Source organism: Carassius carassius, chromosome 23 (assembly GCF_963082965.1).
Source record: "Carassius carassius chromosome 23, fCarCar2.1, whole genome shotgun sequence".
In the NCBI taxonomy this organism is placed as follows: Eukaryota; Metazoa; Chordata; class Actinopteri; order Cypriniformes; family Cyprinidae; genus Carassius; species Carassius carassius.
In genome coordinates, this window is record NC_081777.1 from 19,577,724 (window position 1) to 19,597,086 (window position 19,363).

Sequence of the window (19,363 nt, forward strand, 5' to 3'; positions counted from 1 at the left end):
CATTTATTTCACACACTTACACACAAAATATCTTTTTTAAAACTGCCCTAAGACAACAGGTTCCGGGGAACATTTGCTTCACAGCTGTGTGGGCACATCTGGCATGGCAGGAAATTCAGCGGCTGTCAGCGTGACGTGCAACGAATGTTTTCCAAGCACTTCAGAGGATGAGCTAAACTAAACCCCCTCCCCCTCCACCATCTCCCACCCCTCTAGAATTTATGGTGTCCGGCAGCAAGTGGTTCTCATCTTCTTAACAAATTGCTGCGTGGCTCTCACAGCTGGGGCTGTGCTTATGGGGACTTATTATGTTATTTACCCCATATTGTGCTCAGTTTTGGCTGAATTAGAATAGGCTGAACTGTTTCTGAAAGTTTTTCCATCTTATACATTATTGTTTGGTTACTGCTCTGTACAGCAACATATTTGTATGTAATGAATGCTGACCCAAACTTCTGAAGAAATGTTCTTAGGAAGTTTACACGTGTGTACTATAAGTTTTTTTGGTCATTTATATATATTATATGCATTGTGTATCATGAACTAACAATGCATTTGAAAACCCTTAATTAATAATACAATTTATCTTTATTTCAGCATTTTTAACCTTTCGAGTTGCACGAATTAACCCTAAGTATTTTGTAAAGGGATATGTTTTTTATATTAATAATTGCTATTAATAGATTTGTTTTTATTAATAAAATAGTATTACATTGTCAGTTCACAATACCTAATTACCTAATGCATAAACTGAAGAGTAACTTACCACACTTAAGTAAAAATAAGATCAAGGCATCTCATTATCATTTTATTAATTGTTTAATAATGATAATATTATTTAATATTAATAATATTAAATAATATTAATAAATAAATGAATTAGTATTTAAAATGATATATTCTCGTTTAATTTTATTTATAGTTAAAATGTTAGTGATTTTTTTTACTTTTATTATTAGTATTATTATTATTAGATATGTATGTATAGCTTTCATTCATTTTTATTGCATTTGTTTTTGGTTATTCGAGTAGATCAAGAGCTAAATGAAAATATATATATATATATATATATATATATATATATATATATATATATATATATATATATTCTTGTGAATTCATGAACTTGTAAATTAAAGCTGAGCTGTTTTATTGCACATTGAGCAAATATTTAATTCCATCTCGTTCTGTCGGTCTTTAAAATGTAATATTATTCTCTCTGCTTACTTTTCAGTGTAATTATGAGTCTGTCATAATTTAGCATTCTTCAAAAGTGAAATCTGGAAAATATCACAAAGAGAATATGTATTTTCTGTGACTGAAGGGTGAGGTGTGACTTGAAGCATCTGTCCAGCTGTGAGCCTGACAAGGAAAATAAGCATGAAAGAGAGCTGAAACTCAGGGGGAAAAAATCCAGAGAAAGAAATCCACACCTTTATGGAGAACCATTTTTTGTTTCCAAAGCCACCCTGCATTAACAGCTTTCATCTGGTTTTCATTGGCAGCTGAGAACTAAGATTTATCCAGCAGGAATTATGGTATAAATTGTCAGACAGAAGAAATGAACTGACTGCACCTGGCCTGACACAGCTGTTTTGCACATAGCAGAGGGATCAATAAAAAACGAATTGTTCATCACAATGAAAGAAAAAAACATGTGAGTATGTTAGAATAAAGAATGACCACGTCAGCAATAAACATATGTGCAACTCAACACGGTCTTTGCATGCAGGTGCAACAAAATGACCATTAAATACATGGCTACACATTTTATAGCTGACTATAGACAAAAAGCATTATTGCACCAAATATTTTCAGGAACATCACATCAAGATCAGGTAAACATTTGTAGATGTCCTATACTAAATATTAGCCGAGATAACAGGTAATTGGAAAGGCCCGTTAACAATGTGACAGCTTAAAAATATAGATCTCAATAAGACTCAAAAGAGACTTCATGGTGAGAAAGAATAAGATCTACAACTTGTCTTTATTGAATTCTTATTCTGTATCTCTATAAAAAACTTTAAAGAATATTTTCTAATCTCCATGAAGTCCAAGTCATCTGTTTTCAGCAAAGAGCCATTATTATTAAGTGTAAAATATTTGTACAGTTGAAAAAAATAAATAAATAATTGGATTCTCAGGTCTCTAAATCATAAGCATGATCCAAAATACAGAGATTGCTGTATTTACACCTGCCGGAAAGATCTGCATGAAGTTTGGAAATGAACTTGAGTTCGATTCAAGCGATGGAACAAGACGATTGTGAATATAATGGGATCTACCAACCGAGAAAATGTAAAAAAGAAAAAAATATGGTAGCAGCTCATTTGCATTTAAAGATACATGCACAAAAACAGCGTATTTCTGCTTCCAATTAAAAAAGGCATTTTTAAAATTAGATAATAAATGATCTGTGGGGTATTTTGAGCTGGAACTTCACAGACGCATTTTGGGGACACCTGAGACTTATAGTGCATATTGTAAAAATGGCCATAATAGGTCTCCTTTAAAAATAGATTTTTTTTATAGATTTTATAGAAAAATAGATTTTTATTATTTCATATGACAGGATTTTTTTCCCCCCTGCAGAGCAGAAGGACGGCTGCTGCCCCACATGCAGATGGAGCTCTTCCAGTGTCAGACATTCCATGAGCGACTTGTAATATTTCCAAGCCTGGCTCAGTCATATCCTGACGTTTCTGCACACAGCTGCAGAGCAGTACAGTAATACAGCCGTAAGGATATGAGCACATTACAAAATGGGGCCCTTTATGGTGAGAGAAAATATAGCAATCAAAACTGAATAAATTAAAAAAAAATTAAACTTTCAGCACAAAACCCAAGACAGCATGAGCAAAACAGCTGAAGTCTGCAAAAATACTGAACTCTGCTAATGCAATTCGTTGTGTGTGGTTTTATACAGAGAAAACAACTCATTCAGATTTAAATAATTCACTGGCCATGGTTGTACTATGTTTTCATTTGTTGATGTTATCAAGGGATTGTGCTATAATAACAGTACAGTATATACTATTTAATATTACAGTATGTAAAAGCCACTAGGGATTTTTTTTCCTTGAATGGGCCTTTGTACACAACACATGAGCAAGGCTTCAGGCTCAAAACAATTTGTTTGGATGAGACTACCACACACAAGTTACGGTCATCTTTTTAGCAATTATCAAACACCTACAACAATGCAAAGTTACGAACAGCCCTTGGCAAGGATTTGCAAGTAAGCTGAGTCCATTTAAATCTAAACCTGCAGACAAAAAAGGAGTCTGTTGGAGATAAAGACTCTGGTGGTTTAGATCCACTTCTTACAGTGGGACTGTTTGATGTCCTTCTCTACACCTGTGGATTGACTCTCTCAGCATGTCACCTCTGCTAAAATGGCTTCAAGGGCACCTAATGAAGTAAACATATGTCTCGCATCAGCATAAAACTGGACCTTCTTTTCTTAAATGTAGTATTGCAGTGTTTATTTGAAATGTGCACATCATTATGTGTTTATAATTCATGTGCCCTAGTAATCTTTAATCAAAAACATGAACTTTCCCTTCCCCAACAAGGACATAATCTCCCCCCTCCAGCAACCTGTCAATCATATGAAATCACAGCAATTAGCATCCAGTTCAACCATCTAATCAATTCCCGACGGACAAAATCAAGGCCCACCTTACATTTTTTTCTTATTCAAGAAGTAATTTCATGTTACAATGTAGGAAGACAATCGCAATATCCATTTCTTGTTGACTTCTTTAAAAACACCAAGGAAATGCATTTGTGTTCTGACTATACGTTATACTGCTTCACTACAGCTCCACTCATGGAGTTTTCCATTTCCTGTTCACTCACACATAAATGTTTGAGTGAGAAAAACAGACAAATTCGCTCTTATTCATTTTAAACCCGAAAATGAAATTACTGATTAAAATGACTGTTAGCAACATAATTATTATTTCAATAACAATATATTAAAGATGGGATGAAAATTTCACATCATTACTATAAACAATTTTAATTACAGCACAAAAATATGATGAGTAAACAATAACATATATTTATATGAATATATTTGAAATTTATTCAAATAATCAATGAATAACTACAGCATATTTACAAAATTATTAAATTTATTGACTTACTTTTTTTTCCAACTGCTTACACACATTTTCATGTTGATACTTGAAATGTTGCTACATTCTTAAAAATGTGAATATATATATATATATATATATATATATATATATAGAGAGAGAGAGAGAGAGAGAGAGAGAGAGAGAGAGAGAGAGCAGGTTAAGTAAGTATTGAACACATCACCATTTTTCACAGTAAATATATTTCTAAAGGTGCTGTTGACATGAGGTTGTCACCAGATGTCAGAAACAATCCAAGTAATCCATATATACAAAGAAAGCAAAACAAATATGTTCAGAAATTAAGTTCTGTGTAATAATATGGAATGACACAGGGAAAAGGTATTGAACACATAAAAGTGAAAAAGTGAAGTGACATTCAGCCAAGTATGGTGACCCATACTCAGAATTTGTGCTCTGCGTTTAACCCATCCGAAATGCACACACACAGAGTAGTGAACACACACACACACACTGTGAGCACACACCCGGAGCAGTGGGCAGCCATTTATGCTGCGGCGCCCGGGGAGCAGTTGGGGGTTCGATGCCTTGCTCAAGGGCACCTAAGTCGTGGTATTGAAGGTGGAGAGAGAACTGTACATGCACTCCCCCCACCCACAATTCCTGCCGGCCCGGGACTCGAACTCACAACCTTTCGATTGGGAGTCTGACTCTCTAACCATTAGGCCACGACTTCCCTGGGAAGTGCAAAAGGAGGTGCGAAAGGGAGGTGCAAAAAGGTATGGAAAGCCAAGACACAAGCTGAAATTTATCAGTAATTAGAAAGAAACACTGCCCATTATCAGTGGAAATGAATATTTCCCAACTATTGTCCCAACTGATGGCCTATAAAAAGCTGTCTCATTATCAACGTGTCACACATGAAACATTTAATGATGGGTAAAAGCAAAAGAGCTCTCACAAGACCTTCACATACCTTATTGTTGTAAAACATACTGATGGCATTGGTTACAGAAGGATTTCTATATTTCTGAATGTTCCACTGAGCACTGTTGGGGCCATAATCTGGAAGTGGAAAGAATATCTTTTCACCATAAATCGGCCACGACCCAGGTGCTCCTCGCAAGATTTCTGACAGAGGAGTGAAACTAATCATCAGATGAGTTGTCCAAGAGCCAAGGATCACTTGTGAAGAGCTTCAGAAAGACCTGGAATTAGCAGGTACAATTGTTTCAAAGAAAACAATAAGTAATGCACTCAACTGCTGTGGCCTCTATACACGTTCACCATGCAAGACTCCATTGCTGAAGAAAAAGCATGTTGAAGCTCGTTTAAAAATTGCTACACAACATTTAGACAAGCCTGTGAAATACTGGGAGAATATAGTTTGAACAGATGACTCTTTGGATGCCATAATACACACCATGTTTGGAGGTCAAATGGCACTCACTGCACATCACCCCAAAATATCATGGTGTCGCACTGGCAAAATTCATATACAGTACTGTACTCATTACTGAAGCAAGGATGAATGGAAAAATCTGCTGCCGTCTACCAGGATGATGAAGATGAAATGAGGGTGCAAGACAATGATCCCAAACAGCCAAGGAAACTCTCATTTGATTTCAGAGAAAGAAAATAAAGCTGCTAGAACAGCCCAGCCAATAACCTGACTTGATTCTAATAGAAAATAAGCACTACTGATCAGAGTTTATAGAAGAGGCCCACAGAAACTTCAAGATTTGAAGACTCACACCTGAGCAATGCATGAGACTATTCTCCACACAGGATGCGTCTTAAAGCTGTCAACACAACTCAGCTAATCCATACATACAAAGATAACGAAACAAATAAATTCAGAAATTAAGTTCTGTGTCATAAAATGGAATGACCCAAGGAAAAAGTATTGAACTTGCTCAATGAAATGTATGTAATACTTTGTACAAAAGCCTTTATATATATATATATATATATTTAAATTTACATACTACTAATAATAATAAAAGATATAAGATATGTACAAAAATACATTTGTGTAGTGTGTGGGTTTAATATAATAATAATAATAATAATAATAATAATATACATTTTTAATTTAATAAAATGTTAAATTAGTCTGAGTAAAGTGTACTAAAATGTGATTTTATTTTAATGTATATGACCTAAAACATTGACTGAATATAAAGAATATGTACAAAAGACAATAATTATATAAGAAATTATAATAATAAATAAAAAGCTGTGTAAAAATGAACACTTCTGTCTAACTCACTCCTTGTTCAAGGTAAAAATCACACAAACCCACTTCAACTCCACATCACTCACAATACTTTTGTCTGGGACACTGCAAATGCAGACAGTTGGGGTGTAACAGCACACACATAGGTGAATAAATAAATAAATGACATTCTGAACCATGACTTCAAAACCAACCAAGTTACATTTCAGTCAAGCCGGATTATACAAGAGTGAGGTTCCCCAATGCTGCGATTAGAATGCTGCTCAGGCAATCAAATTTGAGGAATATAAAATAAAATAAACGAAGTAAAAACCAAAGCATTGTCTGCATTTGTCACAAATAACACACAGGAGACATAACTGCACAGAAATTTGCTACGCAGATCGACTGCTTTATTCCATATGCCATGCCTGAGCAGCTTTTGCTGGATTCAGCCCCAGCTTTCCAGAACCCAAGGCCTCTTGGTGGAATGTAAAACAGGTGCCATGCCATTGGTTCCCCCCACAGTGGGGGAGTAAGAAAAACTCCCGCCCACACAGGAGCCAGGACATGACTGACAGCACATCACATTCTTCGGCCAGCTGTGTCTTCTGCTGATTTTCCATAAAACAATTCCCAGGAGACACTGAGAAGAAGACGCTCACCATCACAGCAAAAATCATCCAGAAGAATAACACATGTCTGACCACACACACACGACTGTAATCTTTGCTGTGGTTTTCTTCTCTTCACACCTTACTTATTGCATTTTAAAGCTTATTCAGGTCTTTTCTTCAGACATATTATGATGCGCCATTCTATTACTGGCAGTTAGAAGAGAAAAAAGATGGAAAACGTTGCCAAGAACGCATATTCGCTAAAGAAATCAAACTACCTTATTTCTCCCCTGATCCATGTGTGTTTCCTCACAGTTCTCTTTCCTCTGGTATGACCTAAGCCATGTAGGAGACTTTTGGCAGGGGATTTAAAGAATTGAACTGCTATTTGAATCAGCACCAAAGCCTCAGAGATTACCATAATTCCTCTTGGAATAAAACTGCCAACTGCACGCTTGTGTGTCTGATGGTATGACCTTCGTACTGCCTCTCGCTGATGCTCATGTCTACATAAGCATTTCATTTAGTAAAACAAAGCACCAAAACAAATTGTGTGTTGAGGGTTTATTGTGTGTGTGTATGTGTGTGCGTGCACATATTCCTACAAGAACTTAAACTTTAGTAGAGAAAAGATTATGGATTTACAGACATTCCAGTGCAAGCAGATGGGAACCAGGAACTTTCTTGTTTTTTTTATTTTTATTAATTTATATTTTTAAATAAAATAAAATAAATGGACATAATAGCAATAATCCATATGGCTTGTGCCCTATTTTTAAAAAATTCATATGAAAATCTTGACAGTTATGGTCACCATTCTCATTCACTGTGTGAAAAATAGCAGCTTGGACATTCTGATGAATATATCCCTCTGTATTTCAATGGAAAAACCTCCTACAGGTTCAAATGAATGTTACAGTGAGTTTTTGTTTTTTGTTTTTTTACATTAGAGGATGCAATTAAATTAAGTATAAATGTAATAAGAGTGAATTAAAAACGTAAATAAACAATCAAAATTCTGCACTCCAGTTAAAAAGGGTAAGCATTGAGGAGTTAAGCATTGCAGGAATTTATTGTACTTTTCTTATTTCAATATTTAATAGTCTCAAATCACCCTAAATAATATCACATTAAAAATCATGAAGACTATTTAATAATTTAATATTATTATTATTTGCAGATCTTAGAAAAGGTCGGATCACCCTCCCTGCCACCTTTCCTGCTATCAAACCGCCCCTGATCTCGAAGCCCATCGCCTCACGACCCGCCTGCTGCTGTACAACAATGCTCATATTCACAGCCTTCAGCCAGCAAATTGCCTCTCTTATTCCTCACCACACCCTCTGCACTCAGCCACCTGCAAAACGAACCCTGCTGGAAATTTCACTACAAATTACCCTGTGTCTGCTCAATCCCCCTGGGAGAAGAAAAAACCCTATTCTCTCCAGAGCCCACAGTACCCGTTCGTATCAAACACACACATATAGTAAATTATAATAAATCAGCACCTGGATTAAAGCTACAATATATGCACCTTGAGCTTTGGGAGCTTAAAATAATTCATGTGTGTGTGTATGTTTATATAACTTATATGTATGCATTCCCATAAACCAAGCCTGAAATTGCTATGTGCAAGAAAGTTTCAAGGGACAAATGAAAGCAATACCTAAGGCATACTGTAAATAACAATCTTCTACATGGAATGTTTTTTTTTCTTTCTTTTTTCTTTTTTTTTTTTTTTCTTTCCTGCAACTTTAGGATAAGACTGCCCTCTGGTGGATTTCGCTCACAAAACCATCAAACCAAGGCAAAATTGACAGGAAGATGAGTGTTGAAAGCTCCTTGGAAAAAGGATCAGGGCTGTTTTTTGGCCTCATGGCATTTTGTCAACTGCAGAAGTGAGGAAAGTTTTTAAAGCCACAGCGCCCAAATCTCTTCACCTTTTTTTTTTTTTTTTTACTCAATACAGATGTTTCAGATTTACTGATTTGTCCCACAAGTACACAACACTGAACCTAAGAAAACAAAGCACTTCTCTACAAATCCACAACACACACAAATGGCTACTTGCTCCAGGGTTGCCTGGTTTTCTGAACAAAATCCGCCAAATTTACACTCAAAACTAACCGAAAACTGACCCAATATATTTCGAAAAGGGTCCCCAGTAAAAAATCGCGTCCAGGGACTAAATATCTTGTTGTTGGGGTACCTTTAACCAGCATACATGAAAAACAATCGGCGAAAGTGTTAAAGTGTCCCAATTCCGTGGGAAAACAATGGACTTGGCAACACTGACTAGCTCCAATTTCGGTCCCTTCAAAACAAGATTCCTCTCATACTGATGTGTATTTATCAAAGGCAATCAAATATTCTAGACTTTTAAAAATGGTTTCAGAAGGTGTTTTCACAGCGAAGCCAGAGAAGAACCATTCAGCAAACAGTTCTGAGCATTATAATAATTTGAATAAACATTTTCCACTATAACAACCTTTTGTTCAATGGAAAGTTCCACGGAGGTTACTGTCAGTGAAGAGTCAAGAGTCAAAGGTTAAGAGTGAAATAAAGGTTCTTCAAGGAGCCATCAATGCCAATAAAGAACCTTTGTTTTTAAGAGTGTGAAAAGATTCTATGGATGTTAAAGGTTCTTATTTTAACCATTGATGCCATTAAGGAACCTTTATTTTTAAATAGATTTTAATAGATTTAATAAATGTTTTTAATAGATTTACAGACTGCAAATCCCTCATACTACACACTATGGGAGGTGCTCAGCTTTTTAGTATGTACTAAGTTTGTCTGTTTACTGTATAACCGATATTAAAAATTTGAGATAATATTCCTAAATCTTGGATCATGCAGGAATCAAAACGCATTAGCACATAGATCACAACAGAACTTGTTCTGGGAGTGTTAAGGTTTGTGTAATAACTGCGGTTTGGGTTTGCAGACAAAGAAAGGGGTGGTCCTCTCGCCCTCAGTCTGTGCTGCAACAGCCGAGAGGCAGACGGAGAGAAGGCACGGGGCCAAATCTGTGGGGCCTGGAGCAGGATCACAGCAGCGCCTGTTTCTGTGAGCTGAGCCTGTGAGATGAAGCTTTCAGGTTGTGAGATCACATGGGACTGAGTCTAAGCAGATGTTGAACGAATGCTAACAATAGCCTACATACTTTTTTTTCTCTCTCTGTAAATTTCTTTTGATTTTTGACTAAAATCAAACCCATGTTGACTGTTTCACTATGGGCATTTCACATTTAAACAATAAAATAAAATCAGATATTTGTAGTATTTATTTCATATTTGATATTGCCTGCCAGAAGTCTTTTATTGATATGAATACAAATACTATTGTTTTATCCCACCCTAACCTGTTACTCTGCCATACAGCTAGGCAAATTTAAGCAATAAATTAATCTAGACTGAAAACAAACAAACAAACAGTTATTATAATTAAATACAGCCATAAATAAAATAAAATAAAATAAAAACATTAACTGGAACTTAAAGGGATAGTTCACCCAAAAATGAAAATTCTGTCATCATTTACTCACCCTAATGTCGTTCCAAACCTGTATGAGTTGATTTCTTATGTTGAACATAAAAGAAGATGTTTTGAGGATTGCTGGTAATCAAACAGTTGGTGGTTGCCGTTGACTTCCATAGTATTTTTTCTTCCTACTATGGACGTCAATGTGGACTAACAACTGTTTGATTACCAGCAATCTTCAAAATATCTTCTTTTATGTTCAACATAAGAAAGCAAATCATACAGGTTTGGAACAACATGAGGGTGAGTAAATGATGACAGAATTTTCTTTTTTTTGGTGAACTATACTTTTAAATGTATTTTATTTCTGCTAGTTGCCACACATTTCTTTTTCAATTAGCTTAACCTGAAGCACTAAAATAACTAAAACTGAAAGAAAAAGAAAAATAGTTAATTACAAAACACATAGATTTGAAAAATAATGTAAATTACACATTCAATTCCTAACTTTAACTACAATTTAAATGAAAACATAAAATGTGAACATTGAAAATCTAATTTAAAATATCGATTAAATGTATATTAATGAGGCTACAGTAAATAACACTGCTGCAAACTAAAGTGGATGGAAAAAGAAAAAAAGGACAAAGAAGACTTGGAATTGGATTGCAAAAAAGATTGGAAACACATGGTGTAGGACGGAAAAATAGCTGCAAGTCTGTGGGCAGAGACAATTTGTTGGTGGCCTATTCCCTTTTAGATAAGTTCCAAAAAATGACGAAGTTAGTTCCTCTAAAGCAAGTAAAACCTCAATTACATTCATAGATAAATAAGTAAATAAATACAAATAATAATAATATTAAAAAGCCGCACACATTTTTAATCCCTAAAAACTATTCAATCTTGTTAGCACTCAAATTGTGCGTTTTTATATTTAATGTATTTAAGTGACTGATCACGTTCAGAGATTTACAACAATCCGTCAATATTTACCAATACCATAGAAATGAATGCATAACGCTATAAATGAATGTGTAATGCTCCTTCCTGTTGCAAAAACTGTCTGTGTCTCCTCTCATAAAACGTCTTGTATCACTACATCATTATTATCCTGTGAATATCATAAACAAATATACCTCTACTGGTCAAAAAAATAACTCTGCAAATATATATATTAGCATACTAATGGTGGTGAATTTAGGAAAAGTATTGCTGCTTTATTACATAGTTCCTAAATATGTGGCTCTGAAAATCAGCTTGGGTCCAGGTTTTCTTCTGTTTACAACCATATAAGCAACTATAAAACACATTACTCAGAAGGCCATGAAGAACCTTTTAAATTGCTTTCTTATTGGTCAATGACAGAACAGCTGCACGGTTAAATTACAAGATGCCATTTGAAAACATTTTACCCTGTTCAATCCAATTAGATAGTTTATCTTCATCTCTCATACCATTAGAACCAATAGCAAAAAATACAATGGTTTTTTTTATTTGAAAATGAGTTTTAATGTATTTATCCATTGGCCATCCCAGTGCAATACACACATGTAAGAAAAAACTGTACTACGACTCAAAAGATATGTTTTAAAATCACAATCCAAAGGTCTAAATATGACCATATGCATGAGTTTAGCCCTTCCTGTGAAATGTCTTTATTGCACTTCTAATGACTGAACCTGCCCTGAAAGACAGCGGAGACCAGGACAACTAGAGCCCCAGATACAGATCCCCTGTAAAGACCTTGTCTCAGAGGAGCACCAGGACAAGACCACAGGAAACAGATGATTCTTCTGCACAATCTGACTTTGCTGCAGCCTGGAATTGAACTGCTGGTTGTGTCCGGTCAAGGGAGAACTGGTCCCCCAACTGAGCCTTGTTTCTCCCAAGGTTTTTTTCTCCATTTTGTCATCGATGGAGTTTCGGTTCCTTGCCGCTGTCGCCTCTGGCTTGCTTAGTTGGGGTCACTTCATCTACAGCGATATCGTTGACTTGATTGCAAATAAATGCACAGACACTATTTAACTGAACAGAGGTGACATCACTGAATTCAATGATGAACTGCCTTTAACTGTGATTTTGCATTATTGACACACTGTTTTCCTAATGAATGTTGTTCAGTTGCTTTGACGCAATGTATTTTGTTTAAAGCGCTATATAAATAAAGGTGACTTGACTTGAACAAACAGTTATTTAATACAAGTCAATTATTTGGTACTGCTGGAACTGTAGTGCCTTTCCACATCGAAACAAATACCGTGTTTTCTGGACTATAAGTCACACTTTTTTTCATAGTTTGGCTGGTCCAGTGACTTATAGTCAGGTGTGACCTATTTATCAAAATTTATTTGACATGAACCAAGAAAAATAAACCAAGAGAAAACATTACTGTCTCCAGCTGCGAGAGGGCGCTCCATGCTGCTCAGTGCTCCTGTAGCTTACACCTGAAAACAGAGAGTGCCCTCTCGTGGCTGGAGACAGTAATGTTTTCTCTTGGTTCTTGGTTCTAAATAAATGCGTCTTATAGTTCAGTGCGATATATGTTTTTTTCCTCGTCATGACGTATTTTTGGACTGATGCGACTTATACTTAGGTGCGACTTATAGTCCGAAAAATACGGTATTTGGCAGTAGTGTTCAAAATCCAAACAAAAAATGGATACAAATTTGAGTTAGCACAAAATACCACTCATACAAACATGTATAAAATTGCTAAATATCAAACCCAATTTTATAAAGAACTTTTTTGCTTTACCATCTTTGCGTTTTTTCTGTAATTGTATATCAATGCTTGGTCAGGTTTGCAATTATTGCAAAGACAGAAACATAAAAATATGATCAATTTGATAAAAAAGCTATTTCACTATTTCATTACTTTCAATGTGTTTATTTTTTTCTATTGTTTTTTTTTCACATAGAAAAACTTGTGTTATCATTTACCCACCCGCACGTCTCTCCATAATCATGTTACTTTTCTTTTTCACAATTTTGAATAATGTGATCCTTTTCATGCAAAACAAATTGGGATTGGGTGTGTCAATTGAGTGACAAGTCTTTTGAACCCAAATGTTACCTTTTTTATTTTATCTTGGATGATCTATCCACTTAAATTAATGTACCATAATAATGTGAACTTGTAATACTAAGTTTATTAAAATACCATACCAAATTTAAAACTTTCAAGTTATACTTACTTTCTTTAAGGTGATTTTTTATTATATTCCCGAGGTCCAATGAGCTGACGCTCACCCCGTACTGTTTGAGGTAGGCACAGTGATGTTGTTCACTCTATTTTCCACTACTGGTTCACCATTATCTTGAGTTTTAAAATATACTACATAGAATATTGGCAGGACGATGCCAATAAGCAACATGGCAATTACAGCGTTCCACCACTGGATCCCCCAGTCTGCACCGTAGCTGCGCAAACGCTGGCTTCTCCACCCCCACCGTTTGGACACCCTGGAACCGCTGGAAAAGACCTCTTCTGAGGGGTCTGTGCTTTGGATCAGACGCTCAATGTCCCTGTCCACCTCTTTTAGGTAATTGCTGTATTCCTGCACCTGAGGTCTTCCTGAGACGTTTGCTTCAGCGCTGTCTGATGATGCTACATCATTGGAGGGTCTTTGCTGGGGGTCCCTGAGCTCAGAGTTGGCCTCGGTTAGCAAGCCATGATTCTTTAGAGGGATTTTGATGGACTTCAGTGCATATATGTCCTGCTCTTGAAAAAGGTTGTTCACCCTTTTTATGTCAGCCACCTGGAAGCCATAGAAAAGGATTCTTTTTAAAGGAAATTAAATGAACTCATCCTTAAAATGTACTCATCCTTAGGCCATCCAAAATGTAGATGAGGTTGTTTCTTCAGCAGAACAGATTTGGAAACATTTAGCATTTAACAAACTCATCTAAATCTTGAGAATGATCTACGCTATCAAACATGATACCTTGCATCCGTATTGAAGGGCCAGTTTGTTGAGATTGTCCTCATGTGAGATGTCCCGTTCCAACAAGAGCATTTCTCCCACTCTTTCTCTCTCCTGGGAGGATGAGTCTCTGCTTCTCGGCCGGAGCTCCATGACATTGAGTTCCTCATCCTCAGATGACAGTTCTGGTTCTTCTTGTCTCTGTCTGAACATGTACACTTGGCCATCCAGACTGGCATGTACATCCACTGGAGCCTGAAAGGCTTGAGGGAGAGGATCTCCTCGCCTCATCACTGCAACTAGACCAATATGTAGAAGAAGAAGTAGTAAGGCCAGTTCATTTTGCATATACAGTACATTCAGTTTCAAAGGTTTGGGGTAAGCAATTTTTTAAAGGAATTACAATTTTTTATGAAGCAAAGATTAAAATGTAACAGTAATTTAAAATGTTACAAAACATTTTTATTTCAATTAAATGCTATTCTTTTGAGCTTTCTATTAATCAATCATAATAATAATAATAATAATAATAATCAGCACAACTTTTGTTCTAACACAAAATATTACTTGAGCACCAAATCATTTATAAAAATGTACAAAGCTGACCTCATACGTCATTCAAACGGAAATGCTTAGTTTACAACAGTGACCGCAAGCTATATTCAAAAAATTATTAAGTTTTGAATATGGATATTTTTGTTACAAAAATGCATCGATTCGCTACAGGAGGCCTTTGTTCATTCTCTGGAGCCATGTGAGACACTTTTTTTATGGATGGGTGCTTTTTATTTAAAATCTTTTGGACTGAAGCAATGCAACACCCACTGACTGCAATGATAGAGCTTGAAAGATCAAAGACCATTTTTAAATGGGTCATATGATGCTTTTTTAAATATCATTATTTTGTATATTTGGTGTAAAAGAATATGTTTACATGCTTTAATGTTCAAAAAACATATTATTTTTCAAATACTGTAAATTATTGTAGGTCCTCTATGCCCCGCCTCTCTCAAACGCATAATTTTCTACAAAATTCCTCCTTCCGGCAAGCGCATTCTGCTTTGATTGGCCAACTGACCCAGTGCATTGTGATTAGCCGCGTTTCCACTGTCAGACTAATGCTAGTGCGTGCCAGGTCCAGTCGCATTTCCACTGTCACTTCAGGGGCTTGATCGTGCCTCGTCGGGGCTTCCTCTGAGCCATCGGCCAGTTTTTTTTGGCCCGACGAAAACCTTAGGCCAAAGCGGGCCAGCTGGGGCTAGAGGAATGGTTATGAACAAAGGCAGAGTTTCTCCACGTCTGGAGAGGGTCAGCGCTGTGGAGGGTCAGCGCTGTAGAAAGCTAACAGCTATAACACCAGCATTAAAAACTTTAAAATATAATTTGAGCTCAAAACTCACTTTCAGTCAGCAGTGAGTGTTTGAAATAATTTGGGCCGGTACGATGTGGATTATAATCATCATAAAAAGCTGAAATATTTAAAAGCAATGCAAAAGACTATGCACGCTAGGTATTAAAGTTACCATAGTAAACATGGTAAACTGTGACCGCTTGAAAAAATCAGACGTCAGCTTCTTATTCTCTATTCCAATCGTTCAGGAGGGCTGAATTGCGGTAATGCGCTACAGCGCCACACTGGTCAAACCCCATTATTGCAGGCTCTAAATTAGGTCAAATTAAATCAAACGAATACTCAACAACTAAAATATTTGTCGACAATTTTTTATTGTCAACATCGTTGATAATGTCGACTAATCGTTTCAGCCCTAATAGTGACGTAGACATGTGGGGGCGTGTTTGAACGAGCCGTTTAGGAGGGTGTGGACGAGTCTTAACTTCGATAAAGATTATATCTTTGGATTTGAGACTTTAGTCTCTGCAACTTTACAGATCTTCTTTATGCACCAAGAGCTTGTAACACTCCAAAGAGAAAGGAAACATTTTTATTGCATCATATGACCCCTTTAATATAACGCAGACTGGATTCATCTGAAAGATGAAAGTAATATACTCCTAGGATGCCTCTGTGAGTAAAATGCAGCCTAATTTTCATTTTTGGGTGAACTAACCCTTTAAGCTTTCTCTGAAGTATTGTGTTTAAATGGAAAAATTCACACAAAAATTATGTCAAAATGCCCGTCTTGGTAAGTATCCTATAGCAGACATAGCAGGCTGAATGTACTGGATCAGTCCTTTAACTATCATCTTTGCATTATTGACACTGTTTTCCTAATGAATGTTGTTCAGTTGCTTTGACGCAATGTATTTTGTTTAAAGCGCTATATAAATAAAGGTGACATTGACATTGACATTGGATCAGCACATTCTTTTAAAGCTGCAGTCAGTAACTTTTAACGCTCTAGAGGTTAAAGCTGCAGTAGGTAACTTTTGTAAAAAAAAGTATTTTTTACATATTTGTTAAACCTGTCATTATGTCCTGACAGTAGAATATGAGACAGATAATCTGTGAAAAAATCAAGCTCCTCTGGCTACTCCCAGTGGTCCTTTTGCCATTTGCAGAAAAACACTGCTCCCGTTAAGAAACAACTAATCAGAGCTGCGGTCCGTAACTTTAATTGTGTTCAAAATTTACAAAATGTATATAATAAGCGAGTACACCATGAATCCATTTTCCAAACCCTGTTTTCAGCCTGTCCTGAATCACTAGGGTACACCTATAGTAAGTGTTTATATTCGGACTATTTTAGATTGCTTCGGGGATACCGCGAGTAACCCAGTACCTTTGTGATTCTTCATAGACATAAAGAGAGAGAAGTAGTTCCGGCTACAATGTTCTTCCACAAGATGCAAGCAGTTCTGTTTATTAACCACTAGAGCGTCAAAAGTTACAGAGTGCAGCTTTAATAAACATAACTGTGTGCGTCTTGAGGAAGAACAATGTAGCCGGAGCTATTTCTTTCTGTTTATGTCTATGGCGAATTACGCATATACTGGGCTACTCCACAGCGGTACCTATCCGAACCAGTCTAAAATGTCCCAATATAAACACTTCTTATAGGTGTACCATAGTGATTCAGGACCAAAACCAAAAACACTGTTTGGAAAATTGATTCATGGTGTACTCGCTTATTATAAAAATATTTTACATTTTGAACAAAAAAGTTGCAGACTGCAGCTTTAAAGTGACAGCACTTTCTTAATATTAATCAAACAGCAACAACAAAGAATCTTTTATTTATACAGTCAAATATGCTGACGCCCCCCCCCCCCCCCCCCAAAGAAAATATTTGGAACCTTAAACCACATAAACACATTGCATTACACCAAATACACAAAATAATGTTACTTTTAGCAACGTCATATGACCCCTTTGATGTTTACATTTCTTTTATTATTTCCAATAAAACATGCTATTAAACACAAAATTTAAGATCTATTGACAATTAAACTTTGGGAATGTTTATTGTGGGACTGTCAGAAAAGACGTTCTTCTGTGTTGCACTGATAGAAATTGGTATTAACTAAAATATATAATATATTTAGGGTGTGAAATTTTATTTAGGGTCTTTTAAGATTTATTTTCTACAGGACCAAAAGTGCCCATAAATCAAAACTCCAACATATTGCTTGAACTCTTGCAGGGAAACAGCATTGTGTCTGCAGTCAGGAGATTTACAGCAGTAATAACGAGTAGAAATTTTATTGTAATAAAACGTTTGTAACTACAGTAAGAAACAAACTTTAGAAAGTAAACAACACGAAACAATGCATCATTGTTCATAAGCATACATCTACTGGACTGGCACATTGTGGAGACTTAGTAGCGCTACCTCAGAAAAAATCAGAGCTGGAAAGTGATTATTGTCTGTACTTGAAACAACACCGTTACATGAACTGACATTGACTGAAAAGATTTTCCCCCAAACTACTCAAAACACAAGGCAAAAAAATTAACTAAATATACCTTATATTTAAGAAAAAAATGGAGTAACTTTATGTAGCCTATACTTAACACTTATAAAGGTTACAGTAAAATTAACGTTAAGCTACTATCATCTCTGAAGTTAAACGTCCGCTTTTTCAATAACTTTCCCGATGATTGAGTTGAATCTGAATAATACTCACCTTTATAAATAAAACCAGCTACATGGTGCTGACAAAAATATCCCCAAGTGTCACTTTAGAAACTTCATAACGCAACCGAGCATGCTAGTTTTGGCAAGAAGGCCAGTGCAGGTTGACAGGTCCTCCAGCCAATCAGCTCGTTGAAGAAGGCGAATCCTCTACAGTAGCCTAGATTACGCTGCCTATTACATAAGCGGTTGCGTTTCCGATAAATAGCGTTACAAAATTTATTATTATTAGGCCTATTGTTGTTGTTGTTGTTGTTGTAGTAGTAGTTGTAAATAATATTTGACGTCTTTATTTCGAAATCACAATCTGGTGTCAAGTGTTCAATTAAAATGGTAAAGTGTCATGGTACATTACCCGTGGTTTATGTCTCCCCAAGACTACATAGCCTAAAGTTTCTCTCCGTTAAGTGTGGTTGAGAACACGGACGCCTCTTACGTGTCATGGCAGGATGTGAAGGTGTATTAGAAGGTGTGCACATTTAATCATCTGATCAACAATTGTTACTACATATAACAAATCAATATTGTATCTCCTTTAAAATCAAAATTACACGATCTTTCTTTCTTTCTTTCTTTCTTTCTTTCTTTCTTTCTTTCTTTCTTTCTTTCTGATTTGGTGCCAAGAAACATTTCATATTTCCACGTTGAAAACAGCTAATATTTTTGTGTAAACATTAATTTTTATTATTATTATTTTTTCCAGGAATCTTTGATGAATATAACTTTTAGAAGAAGATTTATAAACATTTTGTAATCAAAGACATTACATGTAGGCCTATTTAATGCCACTGTTGACCAATTTAATGCATCATTGTTGAATAAATGTAATATCTTTATAGCCCATACTGTAAAATATCATATGTTAGTCGCACACAAATCTTTCAATATTCAATATTTGTCATTCTTTCAGAATTCTTCTGACC

At 35.8% G+C, this 19,363-nt stretch overlaps 1 protein-coding gene and 1 long non-coding RNA gene across 2 annotated transcripts; both read right to left on the bottom strand.

The window, feature by feature from the left end:
• Window positions 1–11,908: 11,908 nt before the first annotated feature.
• Window positions 11,909–12,674, bottom strand: LOC132101933 (uncharacterized). The gene is made up of 2 exons (XR_009423242.1): window positions 12,608–12,674; window positions 11,909–12,103 (listed from the first exon to the last, which is right to left on the bottom strand). It is a non-coding gene; the product is annotated as an uncharacterized LOC132101933 (long non-coding RNA).
• A 639-nt stretch (window positions 12,675–13,313) lies between these two features.
• On the bottom strand, window positions 13,314–18,551 carry lysmd4 (LysM, putative peptidoglycan-binding, domain containing 4). Its single transcript, XM_059507150.1, has 3 exons — window positions 18,433–18,551; window positions 14,368–14,645; window positions 13,314–14,181 (listed from the first exon to the last, which is right to left on the bottom strand). The coding sequence occupies exons 2-3, from the start codon at window positions 14,635–14,637 to the stop codon at window positions 13,669–13,671; spliced, it is 783 nt and encodes a 260-aa protein (XP_059363133.1). The 5' UTR covers window positions 14,638–14,645; window positions 18,433–18,551; the 3' UTR covers window positions 13,314–13,668.
• Window positions 18,552–19,363: the final 812 nt, after the last annotated feature.

Coding starts and splice junctions, on each gene's coding strand:
- lysmd4 (XM_059507150.1), bottom strand. CDS start 14,637: ATGAGGCGAGGAGATCCTCTCCCTCAAGCCTTTCAGGCTCCAGTGGAT. Junction 14,182..14,367: donor CCCTTCAATACGGATGCAAG/GTATCATGTTTG, acceptor TATGGCTTCCAG/GTGGCTGACATAAAAAGGGT.